Source organism: Lutra lutra, chromosome 14, assembly GCF_902655055.1.
Source record: "Lutra lutra chromosome 14, mLutLut1.2, whole genome shotgun sequence".
Lineage (NCBI taxonomy): Eukaryota > Metazoa > Chordata > Mammalia > Carnivora > Mustelidae > Lutra > Lutra lutra.
Window position 1 is genome coordinate 51,709,713 of NC_062291.1, and position 26,136 is coordinate 51,735,848.

Here is a 26,136-nt window from a genome sequence, read left to right on the forward strand (position 1 = left end):
GTAGATTGCTCTAGGTAGCATAGACATTTTCACAATATTTATTCTTCCAATCCAGGAGCATGGAACATTTTTCTATTTCTTTGTGTCTTCCTCCATTTCTTTCATGAGTACTTTATAGTTTTCTGAGTATAGATTCTTAGTCTCTTTGGTTAGGTTTATTCCTAGGTATCTTATAGTTTTGGGTGCAATTGTAAATGGGATGGACTCCTTAATTTCTCTTTCTTCTGTCTTGTTGTTGGTGTAGAGAAATGCAACTGATTTCTGTGCATTGATTTTATATCCTGACACTTTACTGAATTCCTGTACAAGTTCTAGCAGTTTTGGAGTGGAGTCTTTTGGGTTTTCCACATAGAGTATCATATCATCTGCGAAGAGTGATAGTTTGACTTCTTCTTTGCCGATTTGGATGCCTTTAATTTCCTTTTGTTGTCTGATTGCTGAGGCTAGGACTTCTAGTACTAAGTTGAATAGCAGTGGTGATAAGGGACATCCCTGCCGTGTTCCTGACCTTAGCGGAAAAGCTTTCAGTTTTTCTCCATTGAGAATGATATTTGCGGTGGGTTTTTCATAGATGGCTTTGATAATATTGAGGTATGTGCCGTCTATCCCTACACTTTGAAGAGTTTTGATCAGGAAGGGATGCTGTACTTTGTCAAATGCTTTTTCAGCATCTATGGAGAGTATCATATGGTTCTTGTTCTTTCTTTTACTAATGTGTTGTATCACATTGATTGATTTGCGGATGTTGAACCAACCTTGCAGCCCTGGAATAAATCCCACTTGGTCGTGGTGAATAATCCTTTTAATGTACTGTTGAATCCTATTGGCTAGTATTTTGGCGAGAATTTTTGCATCTGTGTTCATCAAGGATATTGGTCTGTAGTTCTCTTTTTTGTTGGGATCCTTGTCTGGTTTTGGGATCAAGGTGATGCTGACCTCATAAAATGAGTTTGGAAGTTTTCCTTCTATTTCTATCTTTTGGAACAGTTTCAGGAGAATAGGAATTAGTTCTTCTTTAAATGTTTGGTAGAATTCCCCCAGGAAGCCGTCTGGCCCTGGGCTTTTGTTTGTTTTGAGATTTTTGATGACTTTTTCAATCTCCTTACTGGTTATGGGTCTGTTGAGGCTTTCTATTTCTTCCTGGTTCAGTTGAGGTAGTCTATATGTCTCTAGGAATGCATCCATTTCTTCCAGATTGTCAAATTTGTTGGCGTAGAGTTGCTCATAGTATGTTCTTATAATTGTCTGTATTTCTTTGGTGTTCGTTGTGATCTCTCCTCTTTCATTCATGATTTTATTTATTTGGGTCCTTTCTCTTTTCTTTTTGATAAGTCTGGCCAGGGGTTTATCAATCTTATTAATTCTTTCAAAGAACCAGCTCCTAGTTTCGTTGATTTGTTCTATTGTTTTTTTGGTTTCTATTTCATTGATTTCTGCTCTTCTCATTCTGTTTTTTGTTTGAATTTCTGTTTAGAAGTTTTTATTGACAAATCTTCAAGCTCACTGATTCTTTCCTTAGACCATGTTTGGTCTGCTGATGAGCCTATCAAAGGCATCCTTCATTTCTGTTGCAACATTTTTAATTCCTAGGATTTCCTTTTGATTCCTCATTAGATTTTTCCATCTCTCTGTTTACATTGCCAATCAGTTATTGTTCTTTTTCCATTAAAGTCCTTAACGTATTAATCATATTTATGTTAAACTGCTTGATTGCGAATTCCAAAATCTATGTCCTATTGGTACCTGATGCTTGGTTGGTCTCTTCAGACTATTTTTGTCTTGCCTCTTAGCATGTCATATAATCTTTTACTGAAAGCTACATGAGATGCATTATGTAATAGAAACTGAGGTAAGATGGCTTATTGGTGAGGTTTATGTGACTCTGGCTAGGAGTTGGGCTGCATTTAATGTTTGCTATAGCTGTAGGTACCAGAAGCTTCAAATTCCTCTTGTGGCCTTGTTTTTAACTCTCCATTATCTTTGAGTTTCCCTAATAAGTTCTTATTAAATAGAATCTGCACCTTACAGCTCTCTTTCAGCTGCAATCCACCATTATTATACTGAAGCTGTGGTGATGTGGTGGTAGGATATGAGGGGAAGTATCCATATTCTGAAGATGAAATCTCAGTCTTCCTTTCAGTGGGCCTGTGTCCCTAGACTGTGGTCTCAAGTGTTTCCCAGCCATTTCTGTTTTCTCAGAAATATGTTTCTCCCTCCTCTTCCCCAGCAACCCCTCCCCTAGCCTTGGTTGAGATAGGGATGCAGCAGGAGGCTGACGTTAGGTAACTTCCTTTCACCCTGGGGTGAGATAAGTCTCTGATAAACTCCTGTCTCCTGGAAAACAGCCCTTTTTCATGCAGAGCACTCTAGATGTATTTCAAAATGGTTTCTTTTACTCCCCCCCACCCCACACCAGAGACACAAGAGAATTTTTCTTGGCTCTCCACCACAAGAACTGGATGGGGTTCTTAGAGGTACAACCCCTGAAAGTGTGGAGAACCTCCCTAAGACCGTGGATAACCAGGAATTTCTTACTCTTATGTTAGTCAGCCTCCATGTTTGTCAAAATTGCCATTTAAGTGTCCTACCAGTTTATGGGTGGTAGGTAAATTGATTTCAGCTTTGATTTTCTGTTATTTCTTGTCTCTTCAAATTTCAATGTGACAGTTTGCTCTATGTCCTTGATTCTCTGATAGGTCCAAGAAAAGTTATTGATTTTCAGTTTGTTTAGTTTCTTTCCTTTTTTTTTTTTTTAAGATTTTATTAATTTATTTGTCAGAGAAAGAGAGAGAGCCATGAGCAGGGAGGAGGGGCAGAGAAGGAGAAGCAGGCTCTCCGCTGAGCAGGGAGTCCGATGCAGGGCTTGACCCCAGGACCACAGAAACACAACCTGAGCCAAAGGCAGACACTTAGCCAACTGAGCCACCCAGGTACCCCAGCTTTTTTCTTATAAGGATGGGAGTGATGAATTGTAAGCTCTTTACATGTTAGGGTTGAAACCAGAAGTTGAAAAATTCCTAAAAGCTTCTAGAAAAGAGAGGAAAAATAGTCACATAGGAAGATCAGGAGCCGAAATGATATCAGTGTTTCTCACAGCAATGCTGGACGCTTGGCAATAATAGGGCTATGCCTTCAAAAATCCTGAAGGAAAATATCTAACCCAAAATTCTTTATTTTGCAGAACTATCAATTGAGTATGAGCATAGAATAAAAATATTTTTAGAAATTTTTAGACGTACAGCTACTCAAATCTTTCCCTTTATCACCCTACCCTTTCTCTGGGAAGCTGCTGTGGTTAGAATGGTGAACTAAAACAAGACAGACCAGCAGCCAATGTTGAAAAATGAGTTTCTGATCAAAAATACAACCAGGCATCATTGGTTGGAATGCTGAGCATACCCCTCTCCAAAATCCTCCAACCAGGACAGTCTCTGTGGCTATGAGTCTTAGCTACAACCTTGGTGGTCTGACATGTCCAAGTATACCCTTTTCCTGCCCTTGGCTTTGCTTTTACACCCGAGAAAGCACCATTTGTCATGAATAAAGTATAAAGAGAAAGAGGGGAAAAAAAGAAAAAAGAAAACATGGGTACTGCAGTCTTTTCATAGTCTTCTGGAACTTTTAAACTTTTTAGATTATATGCATATAAAACTTACTAAAATTAAAAAAAATACTTAAATGTAAGAAGATGAATTCTATCTGTAGACTGGTTGAGAATTATTTGGTGACAACATTAACTGAAATCACCTCAATTAATTCCAATTTGGAATGTTTGGTGTTTACCTGATGGAGTGAGCATAAAAAGAGGCAAAGAGTTTTAATACAAATTTTCTTTTATTTTTGTATTGCAAGTGATGAATACTTATAAACTAACCTTTTAAAGTTCACCATAAAAGGCACTACATAAATGGTTACACTGTGGCATCACCAATATAACACCTTTTGGAAAATAGAAACAAGTAAGTGAGGTCATTGTGAGAATAGGTGCTTCTGGCTTGGTTAAAAAAAAAAAAAAGGTCTAGCGTCAATATCATAAGTAGATTCAAAAAGTGCTGTGTGTCAGACTTGGTGTGCTCTGGAAACCATGAAATGACTCTGGCCATGACAAAGGCAATGACAATAAAGATTCAAGGGAACAGCCTAAATAATATTGTTTCATAAAATGAGTGAGTAGTACAAAGAAGGCATTATTAATCTATTGTTTCATGTAACATATGGTTTTAAATTCATATGGGAACTAAATTAAATATTCTATGTAAAATAAAGTGAATTAGCTCTCAAACTGTTTCCCAATAACATCTTTCATTTTCATTGAGGAGGTAGTAATAAATGAAAGCAAGAAACACCTGAGGGTCATTCCTCAAATGCTGAGGCCATGATTTCATATTTGTATCTCATGCCCAGCTTACCAAGGAAGTCCTTTGCCTTCCTCTCTGCCACATCATCCTGTTTTTCTTCCCTTCATGGCAATGACCACTAACCGCTATTTTCCTGTTTATTTGTTGGCTCGAATGCTTAAAGTCTACCTCCCTCATGAGAATGGAAGCCTGATGAAAGAAGACCTTGGTGTCCTACAACTGAATGTCTCCAGAAAGTTACCCAGTCAGTGCCTCCCAGATCACAGGCATTCAGTCAAAATTAAATCCATGAAGAGTGGATCACGAGCATCTGGTAGACCCAGTAGAAAATGTGGGTTAATTCAATTTTCCTCACATATTTGGGGTCATCTGATCACTGGGAGAAAAAGAGCCTTCTCTCCAAACAATTCTTGCAAGGAATAGAGTTAATGGTAATCACAGATGTTGAAATCTCCCTAGTCACTAAACAGAATCATAGCAGGGTTGTAGCTATTGGCAGCCTTGGTCCTGTGGGAAAATTCTCAAGACCTTATATAACCCTCTTAGTTACAGAGAAATGTGGTTCACTAAGCAGCTACTGCATGAGGCTGGGCACAATAGAAGAACTAAAGTAAACATGATAATAAAAATGGTGTTATGTATTCAAAAGCACAATAACTGGTTTACTCGTTTACCTCAGTAGGACATTTTGTTCTATTATCACTTTGAAGCCAGATTAATTCTAGTTTCACTTTACCTGAAACCCTTTCTTTGATGGCTCTGCACTGACTACAGAAAACACCAGAATCTTTAGCATGGAATATGAGTCCTTCCATAATCTGGCTGGTTTCCTCTCTCCCAGTATCTGGTTTCTCTCTCCCTAACCAAGGCTCCAACAGAAGCAAATAGCTTCTAATTCCCTGAATAATCTGACCACTGTTTCATCTCTCAATGCCCCTCTCACCCTGCTCTCTCTGCTTTTGAAGCCCTCCTCTCCAGGCCCACTCAGTGGTCTCTACTCATTGGTTAAGACTCCATGGAAACTTCTCGAGCCCTCTCTTCCAGGAGAAGTGACCAATTCCTCCTTCAGGAGCAGCTTCTACTCTCACGTACAGCCCTCATATTGGGGTTGGCCCACAGTGGCCTACAATGGAATCCTTGCAGTTCTTCAAAACCTTCATTCTCATTTGCCAGGAGTAAAAAATGATCTCCCAGGTATTTATACGGTATGTTCCCAACTTCATCTGACTGCTCGAACATCTCCCCTTGTAGGAGAAGTTGTCTTTAACCACTCTACCAAAGAAGAATCTCTTCCCTTCCACTTTGTAAATACAACTATCTCCTTTCCAGCCCTTACCTTACCTCATTTTCTCCTTGTAGTACTGATCTAGCATTATCTACTTAGTGATTATATGTCTTCCTTCTAGAATGTAAGCTCTGTGAGGATGGGTCTTTGTTTTGTTCACTGCTGTACATATTGGTGAATGAACGAATGATACCTGTGATATTTTACAACGTGAACTGGTTTGAGATCTGTCTTCCTTGCTGAATGGCAGGGGTTACTGCCAATTCCTCTTGGAAATTCCTCAGCTCCTTCCTGGCACAAAGGAACTTCTTATTCCTTGTATGACCAGATGATGGCAAGCACAAATTACCTGTAACAAGAGTTCCCAACAAAGGGACTCTGAACCCACATATACTACCTAAACTGTAGAATACAACCATACCTCCACAATTCCCTTTATCTAAAATTCTTGGGACCAGATGTCTTTCAAAATTTAGAACTGTCCACTCCATAGTAGAGCCCTCACTAGAGCCTGGGGCAGTACCCCGTAATCAAACACATTAGAAGCTTTGCACCAAAACATGCTAAGAGTCCTACAGAGTTTGATAAATAATACTCAAGTCAGCTTTTTCCGTCAAGTGACTATCAGGATACATTTTAAGAGTTTGGAATTTTGGAATTGTGCACTCAGAGCTGTGGACAGGTACTGGCACAGCGAGATCTGTATGTGTTGAAATAGGTTCCCTACATTCTAGAAGGGTAGATACCACTGATTTCACATGTTAGTTTAAAACATCTGTTTTTCTTTTCCAGTAGCTACCATTTACTGTTTAACAGCCTTTGTGCTAGGCTCTTTAACTATGGAGACGAAAACTGTTTGTCCTGTTTTACGAATAAGGAAGCTAAGGTTTAGAGAGAGGGTTAGCGTGTTTTCCACACAGCTAGGCAAGGACTGAGCAAGAGCCATACTGAAACTGTCTCACAATTAAAAACCATACTCTGGACTACCTGTCCATCTTGAATTCACACAGTGCAATATAAAAATTCTTTAGTCTCGTCAAGTTCTTTCTTAATGTTGAGCCTATGATTCAAGCGAATGTAAAATTCCTCAGGCTACACGTTTCTCATTACAAAAAAAAAAAAGGCTGGCTGTATGTAGCCAACATTTACTGATATTTGTGTAGTGGAAGAATTGATTTTCTCAGCTAAACCAATGTCTTACACATTTGCAATGAAAGATCAAGTGGTTCCAGATAATTAAAATATTATATAATTACATTAACTTGCCCTGATTCCTTTTGCAGAACCATATCCAAGGTCTACTATTCCCTGACAGAGGAGAGTAGGACTGATAGAAGGGAACAGTCAAAAAAGGCACTAATGTAGATCATCTGTACATTTTTACACTTATCTTTTTTCAAGAACATCTTAGCTGGTTGAATTTTCTTAAGCCAGGTGGAAGTTAATAAAATGTATTTGTGATGACCAAATTTTGAAAATTTTTTTGAATTACCAAATATAGTAATGACATATTGGCAATGAGTCAGTTATATAAGAACAATAAAGCTATTGAAAAAAAAAATCTCTGCATAGAGTTACAGCTTCAACTGAAGACACCCTTATGTGAAAGCCTCAAATTATGAAATGTAGTGTAGCAAAAATACAACACATTCATTTTATGGTACAGAAGCAGATAATATGGACATGAAGATTAAGAAATGAAAATAACATATACACTAAAAACATCACAACAGAAACAGGCTTTATTTCAACCAGACAAGTGAGAACTTCAATTAACATCAAGTTCTTCAGGACTTGAAGATATGGCAATTAAAGATGGTGCTCAGGAGGCAGAAAAGGAAAGATTCATCATGGAGGAATTGCACTGCCTTCAAAAATCCCTTTCAACAATATGCTCAATTCAAAAGATTACTCAGTTCTAAATCATTAGACCTCATGCGTTTCAGTATTTGTACAAGACTCTCATTTGAAAGTTACCCATCAGTTCCAATAACATCTTTCGAAAAAGAAAAAAAAATATGTATCGATAGATCAGTATCATGATTTTTTTTTTAAATATTAGAAACTGGGATTGAAATACAGTTTTCAGTTTGAAATATTTCAAATGAAAAAATGTTATTATTTAAGATGCCTTGTTACAAAGCTCCTATGTACATACGTGTACAAAACAAATAGGTATTACTACCTGACACCTCAACCTGTGACTTCTCCCCCATCTCCCAATGTGAACAGTTAATCTACTGGGAGACTTTAGCTGGGAAGTTTCAAAGTCCTGCATAAGGATTTGCTGCCACTCATAGGCTGGGCGTGAGCGAGGACATTTCATCAGAGAAACATTTCAATTTAATATTGACCTAACAGAAAATAAATCCAACAAAACGTTGCATATTCATAAGGGTTAAGACAAAATTGCGTGTCATTTTCAACTTTTGCCTGACTCATAAAATTCGTGAACACTTTCAGAGTTTTCTCATCAAGGGCACTTTTGAGAGCTTTCGATCTCGTGCTTAACTTCATATGGAGTTGGTCAGCACCTTGATTGATACAAACAACTGGGTTAGAGAAAGGTATTGAGGAGGAGAGGAAGTCATTTGAGGACAGAAACAGGGGGAAGGACTTTCTTTCTCCATAAGACATTCCAACAGGAAAAAAAAAAAAGACAAGAAAAGGTATATAAACAAACAAACAAAATCGTGTTCACAGTAAAACATGCCAGATTTGTAGTTTCATTTGAAACCAACAGCAGATCATGAAACGTCATGAAGAATATAAGTAAAGGTAGAATCTCCTAGAGTCATTACTAAATGAAGTTAAAATTACCACACTGATCAGTAAACCCCAGAAGAAAAATAAACAGCACTTACATTTCGGGTCCTTCTTATACATCATTCAACTTTTCAAGGTTAATGCATAAAATTCTTAGGTTTGGCCTCGCTGCACAAATGTTTTTTGTTTTTTGTTTTTTAAAAATACCGTATACAGAAAAAACTCTTGTATTCCCCATTTTGAATCATCAGCTCAAAACCCAAGAGTAAAAGATCAGCTAGAAGGATTTTAAATTATTTACAAATCCAGCAGGTTCGTCGGCCGTAATGGCTTGGCTTCCGTCCCACAGCGGCATCTCCCTCCTCTGAGAGCAGCAGCTCTGAGTTCTCTGTTCTCCCAGAAGGCTCATCCACCCGCCGGTCATCACTACTGGTCATCAGTCATCTTGAACAGTTCCAGCAGCGCCCCAACAGCTCCAAAATAACCCTATAAGAGCAATGCGAAAATGTGCCCGCGATGATCTCTGAACAGCCAAATGCCTACGTGTCGAATACTTCTAGGAATGCTGCCCCCTAAGTAAGAAAAGCTTAAAACCTGAACTCGACCATGCACCCTAGAATAATAGTCGTAATATTTATTAGATACTCCTGTTTTTCTATCTTAACTACGTTAACCGATGTAAATAAAGCGCTAAGGGAAACACCTGGCACCTCGTCGGACTACACGAGGGCTGCTGTTGTTAGAATTACGATGACTGCATTTTAACCTGTGCCAGGGCAAAATTCATACTATGACTCCCATTTTGCTGATGAGAAATGGAAGGTAATAAAGTGAATTTCCCTTTCCGGGTCACACACTTGTGCCAGGGCTCAAGCCCAAATCCGTCGGACTTCAAAGTTGTATGTCACCGGTGAGAACTCTTAAGCACCCCTCAGCAGAGCTTGGAAAGGCAACTTAATCAACCAGAGCCTCCCTATGCTCATCTGTAAAATAAGAGCCCATGTTTCTGTGGAAGTGAAAGGAACTGAAAAATAAAATTTTTTTGGAGAACTTGGTTTCTGAAAAGTCTGAGACTCCACTCCTGTTGCCTGACTCAAGGGGTCACCAACCCAATTGGATGGTGGTGTGCCAGGACCAGCAGTTATGTGACAGGATCTCTGCTTTGGCTGCCGCCAACTAACATGTATTGAGGCCTCATTAGATCCTAACAACTGTTCTAAGCACTTTACATGAATTTACTTATTTAATCTGCGCAATAACCTTATGAGACAAATATTATCACCCCACGTTACAAAGGCTAAAACAAAGATGGAAACGTAGAGTCATTGTCTAAGGACTCCTTGTCAGTCAAGAGATACTGTCTTATCTGCTTAGCTGACGACTTCTCCATCCTGTTAGTTGAATGACTGAGACAACGGGAGTGAGGACTCCTATGGCAGGGCAGGAAAACCGCTGCCCCAGCGCCTTCCAAAAGTTCTCTGTCCGAGGTATCCTCTGGGAAGGCCTGCCTACGGCAGAGTGAATTTAAGAACGCAGAGCCTCTTCTGAGAGATCTTTACAAGGGGCTATGAAAATGCTCCACTTTCATTGGCCATAAAGACTGAGTTATACGCGAAGTCAAGCCACGGTCCGCAGTGACTAGGTTTGTATGAGCTAATGTGACTGTTTTCACCTACAGAAGTGAGTTTCCCCAAAATGTGGTATCTCACTCCCTATTTTAGCACCAACTAACTCCCCATGTGACCCTGTGGATGGCTTTTAATTCCTGATGGCTCCCTGAGTTTGTTTTCTGCCTTAGTTGAAGAGAATCTGGACTTGGGGTTGCCAGATAAAATATAGATAAATGCCAGATAAAATAACTGTGTCCTGTTTTTTTAAATCACTAAATATGGCAACTCTAGTTGAACTGGAACAGTGGTTTTCTTTTTTCATTTTAATTGCTTCTTTAAAGCTGAGGTGCTTTTTCCTTTTTCAAACAAAATCTTATGTGGAAATGATAAATAAGTAGATAAAAAGGGAGGTGCTCTGGTTGGGGGAGAGGTTGAAAATTCTGGGACTCCAGTCCCCTCACCCCCCAAAAGTTCTATCACTCCAGGCTCTAAGCCTGCTCAAAAAAAAAAAAAAAAAAAATCAGGCTTTCTTTAGTATTATGTTTAAGTATTAAGTTCTATCACTGGGCCTTAACTCTTTAGTATTTAAGTTCCTACTGTTTTATCTGCTTTAAGAAAACAAAATACGGGCTTAGGAAAATCTAAGTAACTTAAAAATACATGGGCAGCTTTTCAGATAAATAATTTGGTTTGAAGATGAGAAAAATGCCAGAGTAGTTATTCATTACAAGTTTGTGATATTTGTTCTCTCACAGTTTTTTCTACTATAGTAAACACCAGGGATTACATACCAACCCTCCCCCTCCATCCCATGATAATCAAACAATTGCTCTCTACAGTACTGATTTTAAAGAAGGTGGCAGAGGAGGTAGGGAAAAGAGAGGAAGGTCCTCACTTACTCTTGGAAACCTGATTTATAGGATTGTTAGAAACTCGATAGAAGGGGCTCTCTCAAGTAACTGATGTCCATATCCTCTGCAGAGAGACTGCTAATGTCTAAGGACACCAGCTCTCTGGGCCACCAGGCTGCTCTTAGCAGCGGTAGCACTTCTGTTCTCACCAGTGGACTCGTCTGCTTACCAAGAGTCAGCTGTGTTTATCCTCAGATTTGTTTATGACAGTTTTACGTTAATGTCATAATCTAAGTTAATTATATACCACCTAAACCTGTAAAAAGAGTACAAAATAAATCAGTCACTTCTTTGAAAATCCAGTTAAATTCTCAGAAAAAAAATCGAAAAAGGCGGTCACAAACCATTACTCTTTACTTAGGTGGATACCACCAATGAAATGTTAAGGGGAAAATCTAGGATTATGTAACCACAGTGCTTCATAGGTATCTTTAACTTCTTGATCCATTTTAAAGAAATAAATCAGAAATCAAAGGAGGCATGTAATAGTTGTGAATTTTGAAAAAAAGGGTAATAGCAGAACCCCTGGTCAAAAATAAGCCTTAGTCCTACATCAAAGAAATTGGTGAGTGAATGAACATTTATATGTTTTATGTTAAAATAAAATGGTTAAAGTAGAGAGTTTTTTTTTACAATAAATTTTTTTTTTTAAGATTTTATTTATTTATTTGTCAGAGAGAGAGAGAGAGAGAGAGCGAGCGCACAAGCGTGGGAGAACACAAGCAGGCAGAGTGGCAGGCAGAGGCAGAGAGAGAAGCAGGCTCCCTACTGAGCAAGGAGCCCGATGCGGGACTCGATCCCAGGACCCCAGGATCATGACCCGAGCCGAAGGCAGCAGCCTAACCAACTGAGCCACCCAGGCATCCCAAGTAGAGAGTTTTTTAATGATTACCCATTTCAGCTGATTTTTTTTTTAATTAACCAGCTACCAGTCCTAATTGCTGGAGAAGAAAGCTTCCATTTTCTATATAGTTTTTCTTTATCTTTTGTATAAATGCAAAGTTTAAATGGCAACTCTTTCTACTTGACCAATTTTAAAACTGAGGGACTCACTCGAAAGTTAGATGACGCCAAATATAGTCCACGTAGGAAAACTAAGTCCATGAAGACTTGACCTACCTCATGTTCCAAAAACAGAGCTTTTAGCTGTCCTTTGGACCAAAAATCCATTGCATACGCTAGCAGCTTCATGGAGACCATATTGATTCTGAGAAAGTTCCCAACAAACACAACTCTGTCAATATTCTGGAAAAAAAAATTAAAGAACAACTAAATAATGGTATAAAAATAGCATTTAGTAAAGACTCAATGTTCCATACTTCACTGTATTCCCAGGACTTTGCAGAGTCAACTTGTTAAGTGAAATTATTTCAGCATTTCCAGTATGAAGTCAAACAAACTTCATAGTGCATCCCACTTGAACAAAAGGGTGAGATTCTGGTTGGGCAAGCTAGAGGCTTCTACTGGGCTTATTTGCAGGTGTTACATCAGACTAACTTAGGCCTGATATGAAATGCAGCTACTAACACACATAATATAAAACTGTAACTGGAGTTCAAGTTCAGCTAAATTTGCCTTTGCATTCCTTTCAATTCCCCCAAAGTTTCAACTATAAAATATTATTATTACCAACCCATAAATAAAATGGCCATGGCATGGGTTATTCATCTAATCAGTTTGCTCAATTTGCTCTATGCCAAATATCAGAATACAAAAAGAAACAGTTCCCAGTCTCTATCCTTGGGATATATGGTGGACCATCCTGTTTGGTCAACGTGTGGGTTGAAATATCATAATGAAAAATACATCTATACTTTTGTTGACATGGATATGGACTTGCATTCTGCATACACACTTAACACTGAACTCATCCTGTCTACCATGCAGGGGCTGTCACCAGCCACCCACTCACAGAGCCAGTTGCTACGGTCACTTATGTCATAGGGAAGAGAGTCCCAGAAGATGGCATTCTATTCTGTACAGTCTATCCAGAGTCATCGGGATCTAGGATTATAGCGTTTTAACTGTCTCAAGTTTTGACAGTGTAAATTGATGAGCTCATTAACTACTGTGAATATCTTTTATGGGAAGAGGGGTGGGAGGTGGTTTTAATAAGTTTCCACAAATAAGAAGAGTAGCTACAAACCGCCCAGACTGAACTGTGACAAGAAAGATTCAGAGTAAATAACTCAGATTAAAGACGAATTTAATTAAATTTAGGAGTTCTCTCTTTTCCCCTAAAAAAAGTGAGTCCAGAGTAGGACTTGCTCAAAGCCCCAGTCCTGCATTACTCTGGTAATGAGCCAGAAGGAATAGAATGGCAATAGCCAGAGGGAATAGAATAGCAATAAAAGCTGATGAACATTCCTTATTTCAAATAAATTCCAGGTGGGTCAAATATATGAATATGACTGTGAGGGCGAGGGGGGAGAAAGAAAGAAAGAAAGAGAGAGAGAATAAAAAGACAGACAGACTAGAGGAAACCAGAGGAGAATTCTTTTTTAAAAATAACATCAAAGTAAGGAAGATATTAACACTCACATATATTATCATGTAAAAAAGCATGAGGTAATGTTTCTAGAAGTACATATTGAAGTACATAAGGTAGACTGATATAACCTCTGGATTTGCTTTCAAATTATGTTGTAAAAGAGAGAGGAAGAGGAGGAGGAGGAGGAGAGAGAAACAGAGGGAGAAGGAAGAAGAAAACAGATAAAGCATGTGTGGCACAGTTTTGCTAACTATTGAGTTGGTAATGGCTATAAGGAGGTTCTTTATGCCATTCTGCACCTTTATGTATGTTTACCAATTTTCATAATAAAAGGCTGATAGACAACCAAAGCAACACATAAAATAGTATGAAGGTGAATTGTATGACATGTAACTGTATCTCCTAATATTATTGTTTAAAAAGCAAGAATGTGATATATATAGAGTTTGCTGCCTTTGGAAGGCTGTGTCTGCTATCTTGCAGACAATAGAGAGTAAGACGCCAAAAGTGAAAAACAATGGCTACCTCGAGCAAGGCTAACATTGCAGGATCTGTACAAACAAGTTACCCACTTTCCTGTACATCCTTCTGGTGTCTTTAGAGCTCTGTATTACCTGTTTGTATTTTCTACTAAAAAATGTGAATAAAAAATTCAGTGTTGGTGGAGAAGCATTTTACAGGATTCCGATAATCACAGCAGAGTCAGTAAATGTGGTGTCCCTCTATAAAACAGCTGAGTTCAAGACACTGGTAAGTCCAGTGCCCTCAGCAATGGCTGAAGCTTGCGTTTCGACTTTCACAGGAAACACGGCCGCCATTTCCAGATGCACCCACAGGGAGCCCGCGAGGGCGGGATGCCCGCCTGTGAAGCCCTCGCCCAGGGTGATCTGTGATTCCTCTCACTGGCCATACTTTCAAACTGCCATTTTTGCTATACTCCAACAACAAATGGTATTGAAATTGAAATCAAGTGAAAAATAAAATCTGTCACTCTCCCCCTAAAGTGAATACAATTATTGTAAAAAGGCCTCCTGCTGGCTCACTCAAGGTCTGTGGAAAGCAGGGGAAAGGGTATCTACCACTTTGTGGGGCAGGGGACGTTCAGGCTCATTGACCTTTGAGAGTGCACGAGGACAGCCCACAACACACATACTGGTCAGGCCTTGTTTGGCTACTTGGAAAAACTCCCTTTAAAGGTTAACGTCAAAAAATAAACTCTCTGTTAATATGAGTCCTGGGACTGGACTTTGAAAGGCACATGTCTGGGATACATTCTTCCTTTGCATTTCGGCCTTGCATTTGAACTCCATCTCACATGGGGACTTAACAGAGCTGTGACCCTGAGCCACAGATCAGAGACATATTCTACTCGATGTTGTAAAGGAGCATGTTTCTCTCAGAACCCCAGGGCTCCAAGGCAGGACTGGCACCGCCCAGCATCAAGATCACCTCTTGCCCTGTTTGAACCCCGAATGCTCGACCAGGAGGGTCCAGGAGGTGGTTTCTTTAGTACCTGTAATATTCTATCTCTTGACTGAGTGGTGGCTATACAGGCGTGTGTGTGAAAATCCAAGCTGTCTACACACTTGGGATTTGACGGTCTTCTGTGCTTCTATTAAAATTACATTTTTAAAAACTATTGCTGTGGTGACTATGATTCTTTAATCCTTCTGTTACCCGTTGCCTGTCCTAACCCCTTTCTTGTCTCCTTAACACAACTCAGTGAGAGCTGTTGTACTTTACATGTCTTGGGTTAGAGAAAAGAGTTCTAGCTTCCCAGAGGAATTTTGCAGTGTTTCAAAACCTGTTCCCAAAGCTTTGCTTGTCCCCAGCTCCACCCCTTCTTGTGCCTGGGGCTCTGGGTGGCCTCAGCTGTAGCAAGCTCTCCATGCTTTGATAGCCCTGTACAATGCTGCTTGAACTCCATGCCACAAGGCAACACTGTAAAGAAGCTGAAAGCAGAGAGAATATCGAATATTGCGAGCAGAACATCTTACCAGCAATTATTTGCAAGGGTGCACCAAACTTTTCCTCACACTTCAGTAGGTGGGTGGTATTAATGACGGTCAGAGAGGTTATGATATGGGTTGTGATTTTACCTGGACCCTGGGTCAAATGGCTTATCATTTATTATCTAGTGCCGACTTAAAAATAAGATGTGTATTCCTCTCCATTCCCCAAAATACACCCCTCATGTTCTACAAGATGTGACTAGGACAAAGAGTAGCTTTCCCAAGGATCTATCATTTTGTAAGGGTCAACAGTTTTGCACTGCTAAAGATGTGTATGAATGATACAAGGCTTCCTCTGGATTAAGGCCTTACCTCATTCAACGCACACATCCGAGCAATGGAGCCAATGTTGTTGGTGATGGTGACCAGTGTGGCTCGGGCGAGGTCTTCCTTGCTGATGGACTCTCGCTTTTCCTTACTCATCATGTTGCCAAAGCTATGTTGGAAATATTAGCGAGAGTATTCAAAATCATCCTCAGGCAGGCCCAGGCTTCCACCAAAGTACTGTGGAAAGCTTTATGAATAATTCTTAAAATTTAAATGACCTGATTTGGCTATCATGTATCACAAGCAGACAGGATTATGGTATGGATGGTTGGATGCCCTTTTTTTTAATAGGGGCAAAGTAGCACAGCTATTAACGGGAACAAAATTTTTTTTTAATGCTCTCTAGATATATTGACAAGAATGGAACAGGGGAAACTGTTGCAGTTTTCCAGAACCTTCTTTCAAAGCTGCCCTATTTTGCTTGATGCACAAGCATCAGGGGCTAAACATTTCAATGCTTTGTCAAGGGTGGGAGATCAAGTCTGAGCTCCAATAATCACAGATACTGGCACCAGGCTGGTGGGTTGACATTTTAAAAATAACTAAGTGAATGGCCAGGGTGGAAAGGTTGCCTTGTTCACACACTACTGCTCCTAGCTACTTTGTCTCTACCTTGATGCTACAGCGGATCCTTGAAGGCCAAATCGTTCATAGTCTCCTCCGTAAATGTCCTTCACCAGCTTATCAACATTGGTGCTGTCGCCTTTAGCTGCCATTTCCAGAGCTTCTTCAAAGGTCTCACAACCAGTCAGCAAGCAACATAGGCCTAGGAATGTTCCACCTCCAAGACTGAAGGAACAATAAGGTTTATTTTTAAATTTTACTTTATGATATGCCCATCCAAGTCCCCAACTACATCAAGACACTAATATAGGTTCATAAAAGCAGGAGAAGAAAAACAAAGGGGCACTTGAATCAAAGTGTAGGGTGAAACACAGTCTTAGGGTAGATTGGCTTTTTAAAAAAAGGGCAGAGGCCAAAAAGGAACATTAAGGAAAACTTTCCCCTCAATTTAAGAACAAACCAGAGAAAGACTCTCACTGATTTCCGTTGTGAGACCTTCTGCTAGCTGCTAACCTAAGTACCTCATTCAGTCTCCTCATCTATAAAATGGGGCCAAATCAAGATCTTATTTGGTGGTCTGAAAGCAGCAAATAACCAGAGAAATGACTGCTATAAAAAAAAATGTAACCAAATACAAACACCTGGAGAAAGAAACCATGTGTACATGAAGCTCACAATGCGGAGCCAGACTGACCTAGGGCTGCTAGGAGCAGACAGTCCAGAGGCTGTATCTTTTACGTTGACCTTGATCCTCTAGCAGACATCATCTCATTGAACCTTCTCAGAAATTTCTAAAAGGAAACCACTGATGGCTCACACGCTGGATTTTTTTTCTGGTAGACTATGGAAAAGGTTATTAATATTTTACCTACTACTCAACAGTTAAAAATAGTAACTCAATGCTCAGCTATGTTTTAAAAGCTTTCAGTCGCTTTGGGGAAAACTCCTCTAAAATCGTCTTTCCAGACAAAATTAGAAACTAATTACAGTAGGTGAGAGTGAATTTCGTTGCATATGAATATCACAGGTATGTGACGGAAAGGAAAGGAGACTGAGAGTAAAGCTATCACCAGTGACCTCCTGGCAGCATGGCCACGGACGTGGGCGTCACTCTGTTTACCACGAGCAGGTGCAGACGAGTGTATGCGGAACAGTCAGCTGCTCATATCAGTTTGTTCTCAATCCCAAGAGCTGCTAGCCCTTGGCTTTCCCTTCTGAGAGGAAAATCCAAGTCGAGATGAAGGTTATTTTGAATGTGAATTTGAAGAAACAAACTTAGGGGAGATTATATTGACTGTCAATAACTGTTAGCAAAAAAGGTGCCAGACTGCAGACAGGCACACAGTTCTCTAAATTACATCTAAGTGAAACCGTCACAGTTCTTAAGTAGTGATTGTCACAAAAATACACACTGGATGGAAAGGAGAGCTCCTTGTGGGGAATTTGGTAGCTAGGCACCACTGGCGGCAGCTACCTGAACCCACCGCGAGGTACCAGGAGATCAAGAGCCTCATGGACATCACCACCTTGACAGCTCAGTCATGGTCGAGATTTTGCATTTCCTCTACAAAAGCTTATCTTTATTTTCATTTCACATGGCATGTCATGTGTGTTGTTGGGTTCAGGCTGCCCTACAAAGCTCGTGTATTTTAATAGGAACAATTTTTGGTCTGCGCGCCCTCGGGATTTGTCTCTGTATATTTTTAAGTCTTTTCTCACCCTTCTAGCTGCTTTCATCCACACGGATAAGGTCTCTTTGAACATCAGGTATTCGTATCCATTGAGACATTCAATAACCTACTCCAAGCATAGGTAATGGGAGACATTGGCCGACTTAGAAAGAAGGCAATTCATCAGTTGATGTGTTGGTATGAGTGAGAACGAAGTGCTTTGTGTGACTGGAGGATGAGCGGTGACTGCGGACAAGGCATTGGGGCTGCGTGGGGAAAGCGAGCATGCACACTTCAGGCACGAGGGAAGAAGGCACAGTTGCAGGAGAGCACCTCAGTCCTATCCTCAACCCGCTAACTCAACCCGCTAATCAATGTGGTGCCCTTGCTCACGATCAGAGAGCTACTTCTGTTTGTTGCAGCAGACACAGTTAAGATCCTCCGCAAATCGGAGACAAGAACATATGGCCAGAGACGGCGATTGAAAAGCATCATTATGGGGCGCCTGGGTGGCTCAGTGGGTTAAAGCCTCTGCCTTCGGCTCAGGTCATGATCCCGGGGTCCTGGGATCGAGCCCCACATCGGGCTCTCTGCTCAGCGGGGAGCCTGCTTCCTCCTCTCTCTGCCTGCCTCTCTGCCTACTTGTGATCTCTGTCTGTCAAATAAATAAATAAAATCTTTAAAAAAAAAAAGCATCATTATTGTTCGGAAAGCCCAACAACCTCGTAGTAGTGAGGGATTTTAGGGGAAAGTAGAAGAAACCTTCCATTACTGAGTGCTTGTGCTCTTAAAATAGATTCCAAAACAATGAGATGTGCTGCGCTACTCCTTTCACTGAAGATTCAAAATTCTTTACATTCCTCTTTCAATCATCTGCACATGGCGACAACAATGTCGGCTGCAGAGTCCTCCTTTTCCTTTGGCTTCTACAATACATTTGGAGTAGCGTCAGTAGGAAAAAAAAAAAAAGCAAGCGTTGCTCCCTAATTTAAGATGCAATAAAATCACACATAACACGAAACAAACCATTTAAAATCATATGTTTAAAGGAGAACAGATCTCCTGTAATGATGTGGCTCCCTAAAAATAAAAACATCCCAGGAGAAACTAGGGCATATAGCCTAAGAACAAACACCTTGGAGTTACACCTCTCAGTTCACAGTAAGAGTAGCAAACTTGAAGCTGAAGCCATTTGCTTAGATCAGTGATTCCCAAAGTGTGTTCCGCACACTCATGTCTGCTGCTCACAGTCATAGTTTCTATCAGCAGTTTTGTAACTTAGATCAAAAGACGCCTTTGGCAGGACAGCTCTGGTTGGACGGGAGGAGCTGCAGCCCACCACATTGACGTTTCTTCCCTTCCCCTGCCTGTGGCGGCCCCCACCAGGGCTCCTCATTAACCTTCTGTCTGCAGCAGCACGTTTCCAAAACAACTGGTTGAAAAGCACTCGCAGGGGAACTTGGACTTCCGGACAGGATTTGTTCAGGAATGCAAAACACTGGTCATTCATGGGCATTTACCAATAACTGGAATTCAAGAGCCTGATTACACATGTAATAGCAGCTGAACACCACAGTGAGCTCATTAAAGACGATGATCCGGATTCCTAGAAATTCCTGTTAAAAAAGACGATCCAGATTCCTAGAACTTCCAAGTTTGAGAAACTAGAATTGTGATGGTGATTCATGAATTTGCTAAGTGTTAATCAACGAGATGATAAATACCTCTAACTGAGGACAGTGGTTAGCCTGTTAGCCTCAGGACTCGCTCTCTCAATTCAAGGACTCCTTCTAGGAGGAAGCCTGAGGTTTCTTCAAAATGGTACTTTTATGAGGAGATGGCCCTCTAAGGTAAAACCAGCTCGGGTGAAATAGTCATTTGTCTCTGATGCTCATGACAGTCCTCATAAAGCCATGGGTCTGCTGTGACTCTTCTGTGAGCAAGGAAGCTGAGTCTGTACGCTCAGTGAGAAAAGGGATGCCTGGAGGCAATTAGCATCCTTTATTCTGAACACAGGCAGGATTGTGCGAATGTGTGCGTGGGTGTGTGAGAGGGTGCACAACTGTGTGCACATGTGCCAGGGTTTCTCATCAACTACACTCTCTTGACCTCTGAGGGTCAGTACTTTTGTTGTTAGGGGGCTGCCCTGTGCATTGTAGGATATTTAGCTGTACCCCTGACCTCTAGTCACTAGATTCCGGCTGCACCCCATCTCCAATTGTGAGGGCCAAAAAACTCATCTCCAGACATTGCCAAAATCCCCCGGGGGGCTCAACCTTCCCTTCCCTGGTGGTGAGTCACTGACTAATGCAGGCCCATCACGGGTCATGGACAGACAGGAGAAAAACAGGGCTCTCCTAAACAACAAGCCGTGCTGCAGAATTTCAGTGCTGGAAATGCCCAAAGAACCTAAGAAATAACCCCCTTCAAGGCACAAACAAGGACACTGAGGCCCAGAGGAGTTACATGATATCTTCATTTTTTTAAAAACAATGGTTTCGGGGTGCCTGGGTGGCTCAGTGGGTTAAAGCCTCTGCCTTCGGCTCGGGTCATGGTCCCAGGGTCCTGGGATCGAGCCCCACGTTGGGCTCTCTGCTCAGCAGGGAGCCTGCTTCCTCCTCTCTCTCTCTGCCTGCCTCTCTGCCTACTTGTGATCTGTCTGTAAAATGAATAAATGAAATCTTAAAAAAAAAAAAAAAGAAAAAGAAAAACAATGGTTTTGATATCATGTCCAAAGCACATGCCCCATAGCCCTCATTCCTTAAGTTACTCCTCCAAAAACGGCTTCTTGGGTCTCAGACCAAAGCCTTTACTTGGAAGTAAGAAAAACTTGAAAATTATGTTCACACTAGGATTTCTCAACAATTTCTGACCCTAGATTCTTTGCCCAATGCCAAATCGCTACTGACAGGAAGCTGAGCACATCTGCCCTTGGGGCCTGTGGGCTGGAGAACATGGCCCTCCGCCCGGCTTTCCTCACAGGCTCTTTTCCTGTCTGGAGCACTCCGAAATGCCTTGTGAGGCGTGCCAACTATTCCAGCATTCAGGTGGAACATCTAACTGAGGGTAAAAAACATTTTTTGGTAAACCCAGTTTGGTTCACTGGTTGGAATGACAGATTATGTCAAGCAATTCATCCTGTGCTAGGCACCAAGGAAATTCCAAAAGTTTTCTTCTGAGGCCCTCTCTGACCATCCCAAGCATCCTTTCTTCTGGATTCTATTTTCTTCCTGTCCCCGCCATCCATCTGGCACTCAACCATATACTGCCTTTTGCTGTGGTGTGTGCAATCCTTCTTCCCTCAACCTGACCCATTTCCAGCAAGCTAAGGACTAGGTTTTATGACCCTTTCCATATATTACCCTCTTACTATTTTAATATATCATGCAATAAATCTTTTCCAGTTGGCTGAGAAGGATAAGATCTTTCTTGGAAAACTGTGTTGGATACAAATAATTTTTGTATCAACTGGTCTTCAAGGAAGAGGCCTGGGTTTGGGTACAGAAAGGTTCTCCTAGTAGAAATCATGTTTACCTGGTCCCTGTGACTCTTTTATAGTTGTCCTTGGAGTACACTGCGAGAATGCTGACCCCTGAGCCCATGTTCACCAGCAACATAGGGTATGGGTTGTCAAGGCAGTACGGCTTTTTCTGACACAAGTCAGGATTTGTGGGGTTTTCAAAATAGTAACATTCCGGCTTGCCGTTGAAGCCAACGGAGTCGACGTAAAGCAGGCCCTGAATGAGACAGTCCAGTTCATCCAGTTTATGGAGCTGTAGGTCAGCAATCTGAAAGAGAACAAAACCTCGTGAGAGATGCTATGACCACCTCAGGGGAAGCCCCAGGGGCTTTCAGCTGGACTAAACACATGTCATTAGCCATAAAAGCATGGAAATATCTTTCAAACTCCAAGTTGCAAAACCCTGCGGATCCTTAATAGCTCTGACACAAAAGCAGCCTTTGCTGGACCTTATGTCTGCCCACAGTGGGAACGGAAGGACAGAAAGTTACCTGGTTGCTGGAAAAGCCTCCAGGAGTGTGTGTAATGGGTTGAACTGGTGGCCTGAAAGGTTATGTCCAGGTCCTCCTTTTTAGGACCCATGAATGTTACCTGATTCTCAAAAAGGCTCTTTGCAGATGTGATTTGAGTTAAGGATCCTGAGATGAAGAGTACATCTTGGATTATCTGTGTGGACCCTAAATCCAGCGACAAGCTTCCTTATGAGACACATGGGAAAGATCTGATGGACAGAGTGAAAAGGCCCTGTGAAGATGAAAGCAGAGACTGGTGTACTCCGCCACTGGCCCAGGAATACCCACAGCCACTAGAAGCTGCTGGAAGAAGCAAATCGAATCTGTTCGAGAACCGCAGAAGGAGGTATGGTCCTGCCAACACCTTGACTTTGGTCACCTCCAGAACTATGACTGACTACATTTCTGTTATCATAGAAACTGGTTAGGGCTGTCACAGGAAACCAATACAGGGTATCACTAAGACCAGGGCTCTCCCACAGGGGGAGGAGAGTGAGAATGTTCTGAAAGCAGGAAAAACCCCATACCTGCCCATACATGTCCTGAGCAAGGCATGGTGAGCCAGGACCTGGAGGCAATCACCTTTGAGCCCACAAAACGCAACTCTCCTTTTCCCAGGCTTGGGTTTTGCAGTTAGATAGACCTGGCTTTGAATTCTAGCTCTAGCACTTAACAGAGGGGCACGGGGCAAGTTATTTAACTTGAGAGATCTCAGTTGTCTTTCTGTAAAATGGGGATATTATCCACTGTACAGTGTTGTTGTAAAGATTTCATAATAATAATATGTGCACAATGGGCTCAAAAACTGTTGGCTGCTTTATGAATAGCAGGAGTGGTCCCAAAGTGTCCTTTCATGCTCCTATGACACAAAAACTCCCATTCTCCCAGATATAGGGAGAAAAAAAGTAAATGGGGTTGAGTTGGGTATGGGACAGCCTTAGGGGAGAATGGCACACATTTATCCTTCAAAGTTTAATTCACAGTCCCCAAAAGTAGTATCACTGCTGATCCAGATGTCTGGGTTGATGACCATTTCCCATGAACAGTAACAACAACAACAAAATATTAATAATAAATCTAATGATCACCAACATGACACCGAACCAATGGAGATCTAACTCAAATTCTTTTTTTTTTTTTAAAGATTTCATTTATTTATTTGACAGAGATCACAAGTAGGCAGAGAGGCAGGCAGAGAGAGAGAGGGGGAAGCAGGCTCCCTGCTGAGCAGAGAACCCGATGTGGGGCTCGATCCCAGGACCCTGGGATCATGACCTGAGCCGAAAGCAGAGGCTTTAACCCACTGAGCCACCCAGGCACCCTCTAACTCAAATTCTTAAAGAAATATTTTTTTTTTTAAAGATTTTATTTATTTATTTGACAGAGAGAAATCACAAGTAAGCAGAGAGGCAGGCAGAGAGAGGAGGAAGCAGGCTCCCTGAGCAGAAAGCCCGATGTGGGGCTCGAACCCAGGACCTGGGATCATGACCTGAGCCGAAGGCAGCGGCTTAACCCACTGAGCCACCCAGGCGCCCTAAAGAAATATCTTTAAGAAAATAAGAGCTAGTATTTATTTATTATTTACTACACACGAAGAACTAGATCATTTAATTCTCACAAAATCCTCTAAGTAGATGTTTTATCCTCACTTTATGGTTAAGACTCGCAGAGCTTAAATAACTTTCCCTAAATGAAACAACTAGCAAAAAACTCCCAGGGGCTCCTTATTCTTCTTTTGTTTTCATAATGCATACTGCTTCTGGGATCTGGAAACAACCTAAAAAAGTACTATACTCAGAAAATATGCCAAAAAGGCATCATCTTCATTACAAAAGTTAAGAGCCGGAAGAACACTCTTGACTTCACATCACTCATCTGAATTTCCCATTCAACAAACTCCACTAAATCTGTGCCTATAGAGCAGAATTAGGTTACCAGCAAGGTGGTGCAATTTTCTTGATACAAAGAAACAATCATTCTGGGTTTTGTTTTTGTTTTTGTTTTAATTTAAAAATCTAATTGGTTCTAGTCAGTGGTTCATGAATTGGACAGCATACTATCTAGCAAGTAGAAAGGAGGTCCCCAGAAACCATCATCCAAAATGACACTAGCTGATAAAATAAATCTATCTTATAAATGATTCCAAACATTTCATTTTTTACCAAGAGAAAATTCTGGGTGAGATGCAAATAATTACACACGTTTTAAGGGGGTAATACTCTGGGTATAGAACTACCTGGAGACCTGAAAGACGGTGGTGAGACACAGCAGCGTAAATGCTGTCTTTGTCCTCTCCATTCCTCAGCCCTATTAACCTCTTCCACTTAGAGCACTAATCACATTCTGTCTGGTTTTCTGGTTCATCAGGTGCCCCTGAGCACCATGCTCAAAGCCCACCCCATAATAATTGCTTAATAAACAATTGTTAAGTGGGACAGGGAAAGTTATCACTTCTTGGATCAAACCAAACTGAAAAGTAGCAATTTCGTCAGCAAGTCATGGGACCGTGGATTAACCTGCTTAAAAATTAATCAGAGATCCATCAACAATATTGACCGCCCATGCCCAGGGCCAACATCACAAACACAGCCAGAGACATCTGTGTGACTGGCTAGACATCCTGAACCTATACTGTGGAGAAAGAAAAACCTCTCCAGGTAAATACACTAAGCACACACAACTTTGATCTGAAAGGAAACACTGTTATCTCACCTTCCTCATCAAATTCAGTTCCAAATACAGTATCAGCAGCAAATAGACACCTCTGCTATACATTTTACTGAAGTTATTTCTGAAGCCTGGGTCTTGCATTCCCAAACTGGGAAACAGGAACATTCATCTCTTTCACTGAGACCTACAGAGACCTTCCTTAAAAAGTCTTCACCATTCAGAGAAAAGCCCAGGCTCCCAAATGTAAGCCGTGAATCAAATCATTACTGGGATATTCACACAGGCCATCTGAAATTCAGAACAAGATGGGAAGTACTTCTCACACTCTGTAGCTGGTAAATACGATTGAGCGGACTCTGCAACATTTAGCATGTTCAGATCCTAGCTATGGAGAAACATGTCTCTGGGCTTAGTTTTCTTTCTATCAGGAGTAGCAAAAACAAATGCTGACAACCACAAAAGAGTGAAGCCCTGGGCTAGTTGTCAAGTAATAGAACACACAGAGGACAATACACGCAGATTTATAATTCACCTGCAACCCATTGTCACCATGTCATAATGGGAGCTCAGCGTAATTAATTAGCTGAGAGCTATTTAAAAATTTTTTTTTTTTGTAAATATTGCTGGCCAACCAAACATATCTGTAGGTTGATGCTGACTTCCATCCCATTAATTTTATATACATTCAAATGCTGATCTCTATGATGGGTCCTAAGTGATGACAGATCTGGAAATCAGATTCAGCAAACATGCAGATGAAGTTTATAGCTCCTGTGAACATAACTTGTAACCAAGGTATGCTGGTAAATGTTTAACAACCAGCTCTCTGGGAGCAAAACCCTGGTTTATAGTATTCACCAATTTCTGTGCTATAAGTGCCCCCAAGATGGCAAATTTCAAGGTACCAGCATGATGTCACTAAACACAGAGATGGGAAGACATGCACACAGTGGGCTCTCTTAAGCCAGTAGGAACTGGCCCCCGCACCCCACTGCTTATAAGTCTCCTAAGCTCTTTCAGAAAATATGGGTTCTGCTACTTTCTAAATCATTAAGCTTAAACCACTCCCCAAATATAAAAGCAACAAACCTCAGCTTCTCCTAAGACTCAAATAAACTCTGTGTAAATAATGGAAGCTAATAAAAAACTACATGGATCTCATCTGCAGGACTTCAGGCAAGAAGGCTATTATTATTGGGACCCATTTTGCGGATGAAATAGATCACTGGAGGTCAGTGGTTGAGTGACTAGTCTGGATCCCAAGAAGCAGAGTAGAAAAAACTTTCAAACTACAACTACGATGAACTAACGTGGTTGTGCCTAGTACTAAAGTCACTCAAGCAATTGTGTGGGTGCAGTGGAATTCTCCAATTATAGGGGCCATCAGAATCACTCAGGTTTGTTGAAACAGATCGCTGGGCTCCACTCCCAGAGTTTCTG

The 26,136-nt window shown here is 41.1% G+C and overlaps 1 protein-coding gene across 9 annotated transcripts in view; it reads right to left on the reverse strand.

Annotated features, from left to right (window-relative positions):
* Positions 1-7,367: 7,367 nt before the first annotated feature.
* PANK1 (pantothenate kinase 1) overlaps positions 7,368-26,136 on the reverse strand; it is a 109,782-nt gene continuing 91,013 nt past the window's right edge. For all 9 annotated transcript variants that reach the window (XM_047702159.1, XM_047702161.1, XM_047702160.1 and 6 more), the window contains 5 exons: positions 21,529-21,782; positions 16,373-16,549; positions 15,746-15,869; positions 12,050-12,175; positions 7,368-8,895 (listed from right to left, as the gene is read on the reverse strand). In XM_047702159.1, coding sequence (XP_047558115.1) covers positions 8,836-8,895; positions 12,050-12,175; positions 15,746-15,869; positions 16,373-16,549; positions 21,529-21,782 — 741 coding nt within the window. In that variant the 3' untranslated portion in view covers positions 7,368-8,835. The remainder of the gene's footprint in view (positions 8,896-12,049; positions 12,176-15,745; positions 15,870-16,372; positions 16,550-21,528; positions 21,783-26,136) is intronic.